The sequence below is a fragment of the Gavialis gangeticus genome, unplaced genomic scaffold (assembly GCF_001723915.1).
Source record: "Gavialis gangeticus isolate Ggan-Ray unplaced genomic scaffold, GavGan_comp1, whole genome shotgun sequence".
NCBI lineage: Eukaryota > Metazoa > Chordata > Crocodylia > Gavialidae > Gavialis > Gavialis gangeticus.
In genome coordinates, this window is record NW_017728992.1 from 168,276,595 (window position 1) to 168,281,698 (window position 5,104).

The following is a 5,104-nucleotide window of genomic DNA, read 5'->3' on the forward strand; positions in this document are numbered from 1 at the left end:
TCTGAAGTGCGGTGCCCAGAACTGGATGCAGTACTCCAACTGCAGCCTGACCAGTGTCATATAGAGGGGGAGGATCACCTCCTTGGCCCTGCTTGAGATGCATCTGTGGATGCACGACAAGGTACGGTTAGCCCTGCCAACCGTGACCTCGCGTTATCAGCCCATGTTCATCTTGGAGTCATTATTGACTCCAAGATCCCTTTCTGCCTCTGTGCTCTCAAGAAGGGAGTTTCCCATCTTGTAAGCGTGCTGCTATAAATGAATAATAAAAAAAAAAGATTTGTAGTTAACGCACACTATATTTGTGAGGGTTTGGCCAGGTCGTAGGTGGCTATTCCTGAGGGAGGCTGCTAGGGGAAACCTGGGGATCAGCAGGATGGGGACACAGGTTACCAGCAGTTCAAGACAAGCTGAGATCAGGAGCCAAGAGTCAGAGAACTGGTGGCGAGTTCCAAAGAGGATCCAAGGTCAGGTTCCAGGAAGTCAAGCTGAGTCGGGTGAAACCAGAGCAAGCGGGCTAGTGCTGAGAGTCAGGGGAGATCCAAGATCAGGGTCAGAAAAGCCAGAACTGAGAACTGGAGGGCAGTGAACATGAGGCCTGACAGAACAGATGGAGGCTGTGTGAAGGCATGCCTGCACCCTGAGGCTGCAGGTGTGCTTATAAAGGATAAGTACCACTTTCAGTAGCTAATCTGTCTGCAAAGAACTGGGGAAGCTGTATTAGCCAGGGATTAGGGACAGGTGTGGTAGCTCAGGTGCTTAGCCTAGCCAGGCATGCTCAGAGGCCCTGACGGTATTGCTGCAAACACAGGTGTTTGGTGCAACAGAATTTTACAGACTCTCTTTATTTTTTTTCAATTATAGGTTCCGCTCTTGTGAAAGAGAAGAGAAGACATCGATCTCACAAGTTTTTGTGTCTCAGAATTGGGAGGCCTATGAGAAAAACATTTGTATCTCAAGCAAGTGCAACAATGCAGCAATATGCACAGAGAGATAAGAAACATGAGTACTGGTTTGCTGTTCCACATGAAAGGTATGAAAAGATCAGCATGTAAAATCAACAGCTTTCCCATATCAACGTAATCTGCCATATCTTCCTCTACATCCAGCTTTTCTCTCTTCTTCGTATTGGCATAATAAAGGGCAAATCTCTACAGGCTTACAGGCCTTAGATCAGGGTGTCAAACATGTGGTCCGTGGGCTGGATTCAGCCCATTAAGCCGTATCATCCAGCCTTTGGTGCTGCTCATGGGTCTTTTGAGTTGACCCACAGGTAGCATACAAGGTGTGTCTGATCCCTGAGTGTTCACACGGTACCCCCTCCAGCTTGTCCCAGAGCTGTGGAGCAGCTGTCGCATACGGCACAACCCTGAAGTAGCTGGAGTAGGACCATGCCACACACAGCACCCCTCTGGCTGCTCTAGGACATGCGCTGGATCTGGAATATACATATGGTCTAAGTTCAGTCTGGCCCTGCACCACTCATCTGATCTGCAGGTCTGGATCAGTTTGACAGCTCTGCCTTAGATAAACCTAACTTGGCCCATCTGTCTTGGTACTAAATTTCTTCTCACAGGCAATGAGCATTTATGTATGTGCTCTGGGAGGCATGGGAGGCAGGGCGGTGCTTTAATTAGCACAGCTCCAAGCGGGCTTATCAAACGAGCTTTAGTTTAAAGGGCCCTGCTGCTATTTTTCAACACGGATGCTGATATGTGACGCTGAAGGCTGCTGGAGCATCGTAAATTCCGCATTCCAGCAGACTCAATCAAGTCTGCTCCAATGTGCTGGAATCACAATACATCGCAGCAGGCTCCCTGCACATGTATAGGAGCCCCATGTGCCTTAGACCAGGGGTATGCAATGTTTTTGGCCGGAGTGCTGGAAAAACTGCAGTATCTACCTTGTAAGATGCTGGAGTACCAGCATTCCAGAGAGACAAAACCAGGGCAGGGAGTACATGGTAGGATGCACTGCATATTAATATAATTAGTAAATACTGCTTTTTTTTCCACTTTAAATACCAGGTTTTCAAAAAAATTCTAAATCTGGTGACTAAGTAACTTCATATTCTACCTTTGTACTTGTGTATTTTTGTTTTGTTAAACATGTTGTGATAAGAAAGGGGGGAAAAGGGAAAGAGAGAAGGAAGAGAAAGGAGAGAGAGAAAAAAGAGCTAGAAAGAAGAAGAAAAAGAGAAGAGAAACAAAAAAGAGAAACAAGGAGAGAGAAAAGGAGAGAAGAGAGAAAGGTAAAGAAAGGAGAGAAAAGGGAGAAAGAGTGGATGAGAAAAAGGAGAAGATGAGAGAAAAGGAGAGGAGAGAAAAAAGAAATAAGGAGAGAGAAACCAGAAGAGAAGAGAGAAAGAAAGAGAAAGGGAAAGAAGAGAGAAAAAGACCAGAAAGAAAAGGAAGATGCAAAAAGAGAGGAAAAAAGAGAAAAACAGACAAGAGAGGGAGAGAGAAAAAGAGAGACAGGGTGTGTCCCCTGCTGCCCAGGTCTCCCACTGCTACTAGCTACGGCTTGGGCCCACTGGTCCAGGGCAGCGTCTAGCAGGCAGAGGTAGCAACACCCCAGCAGCAGCCACTAGGGCCAAAACACTCAGGCCTCCCTGATGCTCCCGGAGCAGGAGGAACCCAGGCTCAGGGTTAGGAGGGATGCCTGGACAGGGCTTGGGAAGACAGAGGCCCTGTCCCATCAGGGTACGGGCAGCACTGTGGTCCTGGGTGCTCGGGCCAGGTGCTTGGGGCAGGGTCTGGGTGATGTGGGGAGAAGCAGGTGCAGGGGAAGTCACTGCAGGTAGACCAGCCCAGCCAAGCTTTTGTGAAGGTGGTAGCTGGAGGAGAGCAAGTGCCAGGTGGGAAACAGGGGCTGCCCTGGGGCTCCACAGACTTGTGCCATGGCAGGCAGACAGGGACACCCAGCAGCACCTGAGGTTTGGTCAGCCTGGTCTGCAGAGCTCCATGGGAATGGGCCGTAGCCACACCATCTGCGAAAGAATGCCACCTGGCCAGGGCAGGATGCCAGCCTCAGGGTGGGGGGCGCTCCCGGCTCTGGATTCAGCCTCCCTGCGCCCTGGGCATAGCATGAGTGGGGCAGATCCACCTTGAGTGCAAGGACCCAGCTGCATGGCCCAGCCACAGGAGCCCCCCAGGCTCTGGAAACAGCTGCTGTGGGCAGCACTTGGGACTGAGCCGACTGGGAGCCCTCCACAGTGCCTCCCTGGGACCCAGGCTTACCCACCAGCAACTGCCTTCCAGGGGCGGGGCGGGGCTGGGCTGGGCTGGGCTGGGCTGGGCTAAAAGGTACATCCTGGGGTCAGCAGAACATAGACAGCATCCCTGCCTGTATTCTGATCCCACCCCAGTGCCTGCTGTGGCTCTGGGACCTGTGGCCATTAAATTATTAAATTTTGTAGTAATTTCCTCACACGCTACCTGGCATGCCTAGGAAAATGTCTCCACATGCCATGCATGTATGCCCGGGCTTGCCTGTCATTCTTGTACATTATCATACTACACGTTTCTGTCGTGGTGGGTTTTTTAGCATTCTGGCATTCTTAGAACTAGTTTGTATCAACTTTAGTGGAATTTAAATGAACTTTCCCTTCCTACTGTGCAAAAGAGATGGGATGAAGGATGCTGCTATGGAGGGTGACATCTACAGACACAGTGACCAACACCCCACAGTGGTGAAGTCTTGAAATACTGGAGGTTTAAATAAGCTTTATGCAGTTACAGCTAATAGCTTTTTTTTAAATGCTGCTTCCTTGCAATTTTTTACATTGGAATTTTTAAACTGAAGTTTATTTGCTTACAGTCTTGAGACACTACTTATTTGAATTGACAGTCTGAGACCCCCTCCCACTCAAGGGCAGGCCTGTAGATCACGTTGTGTGAGGTAGCTTGCCTTATTATAAATTTAAGTGGGAATACTGGCCACAGTGACTTCCCCATCTCCACCAGCTTACTGAGACTAGATTAAAGCATGTTTTTCAGAAACATAACTAGTCTTAATTTTAAAGACTCCTACTACTAAACTTTGCCAGAGTTTAATTAGCTTTACTGCTAATAAATCGCAGTACACCATGTTGAATATTCAGTTTCAGGTGACCTTACTATTTCAACCTTTTCCCTGTCAGCAAGATTGAAAAGTCCCTTGGATACCATTTTGATGTGTCAGTACCTATATATGTAATCAAATAATCTCAGGTTCTCTTTGAGCTGAATAAGGGGCTTCATTAAAGTCCATAACCAGCTTTGTTTCCTAACCTCTGCATCATTTTAGTGGTCCTCCTTTGTTCTGTCTCCAGTATTTCCGTATCTTCCTTGAAGTGTGAACACCTATTTTAGTAGTAGAGTGCTTGATTTTAAAAAAAAATTCCTGCTAGCTCTCATTGGTGGGATGGAATGACCCAGCTCATACTGAAGGTGGGGTGGCACTAGAACCCAGCTGCCAGTATTGCCACTTTTCTCTGCCACGTAGCTGTGGCACACCCAGAGTGAAGCATCCAACCATGTCATGGCACAAGCAAAGCACCCGGCTGCTGAACAACACTGAAGTTTCCACTCTGCGGGCCGCATCTGGTGGCTCCATGAGCTTGATTCAGCCTGTGGATTCTAAATTGCTGAACCCTGCATTAGCTATTTCAGCCACAGCATTGTAGTAGGAGTTCCTGATGAAGTTGCAGACAAGGACTTACGAAGGGTATTATAAGAGTAACTGCTTTCTAAGACAGACTTCAATTCTGTTGGTAAAGCCTACATTTTTGTCCCAGAGGTATTTGCCTATATTAAAATATATTTTGTGAGATTGTAACAGATCTAATCTTGCAATTCGGATCACCTTTGCATTTACCAACCCAATCCATGCATAATTTAGCCAGCAAAGATTTTATGTAATCTGTATTGTTATTTTAAGAAACTGTTGAGTGATGATATGGGATTCAGGATTAGTGTATAAGGTATTGACACCACAGCTCATTCAATGAATGACAGAAAGGCTTTATTTACTACAAATATTCACTGTTAAATGAGCCTAAAGCAAAGCAAACTCCAGTATTTGACTGTAAAGTGATCATTTCTCACCAATTACAGGGAAAGAG

General features: G+C 47.2%; 1 protein-coding gene across 5 annotated transcripts in view; it reads left to right on the forward strand.

Moving 5' to 3' along the window:
* The window catches only part of OXR1 (oxidation resistance 1), a 608,937-nt gene that overhangs the window by 490,154 nt on the left and 113,679 nt on the right, over positions 1–5,104 (forward strand). For all 5 annotated transcript variants that reach the window (XM_019528058.1, XM_019528061.1, XM_019528059.1 and 2 more), the window contains one exon: positions 865–1,033. In XM_019528058.1, the coding sequence (XP_019383603.1) occupies positions 865–1,033 (169 nt within the window). The remainder of the gene's footprint in view (positions 1–864; positions 1,034–5,104) is intronic.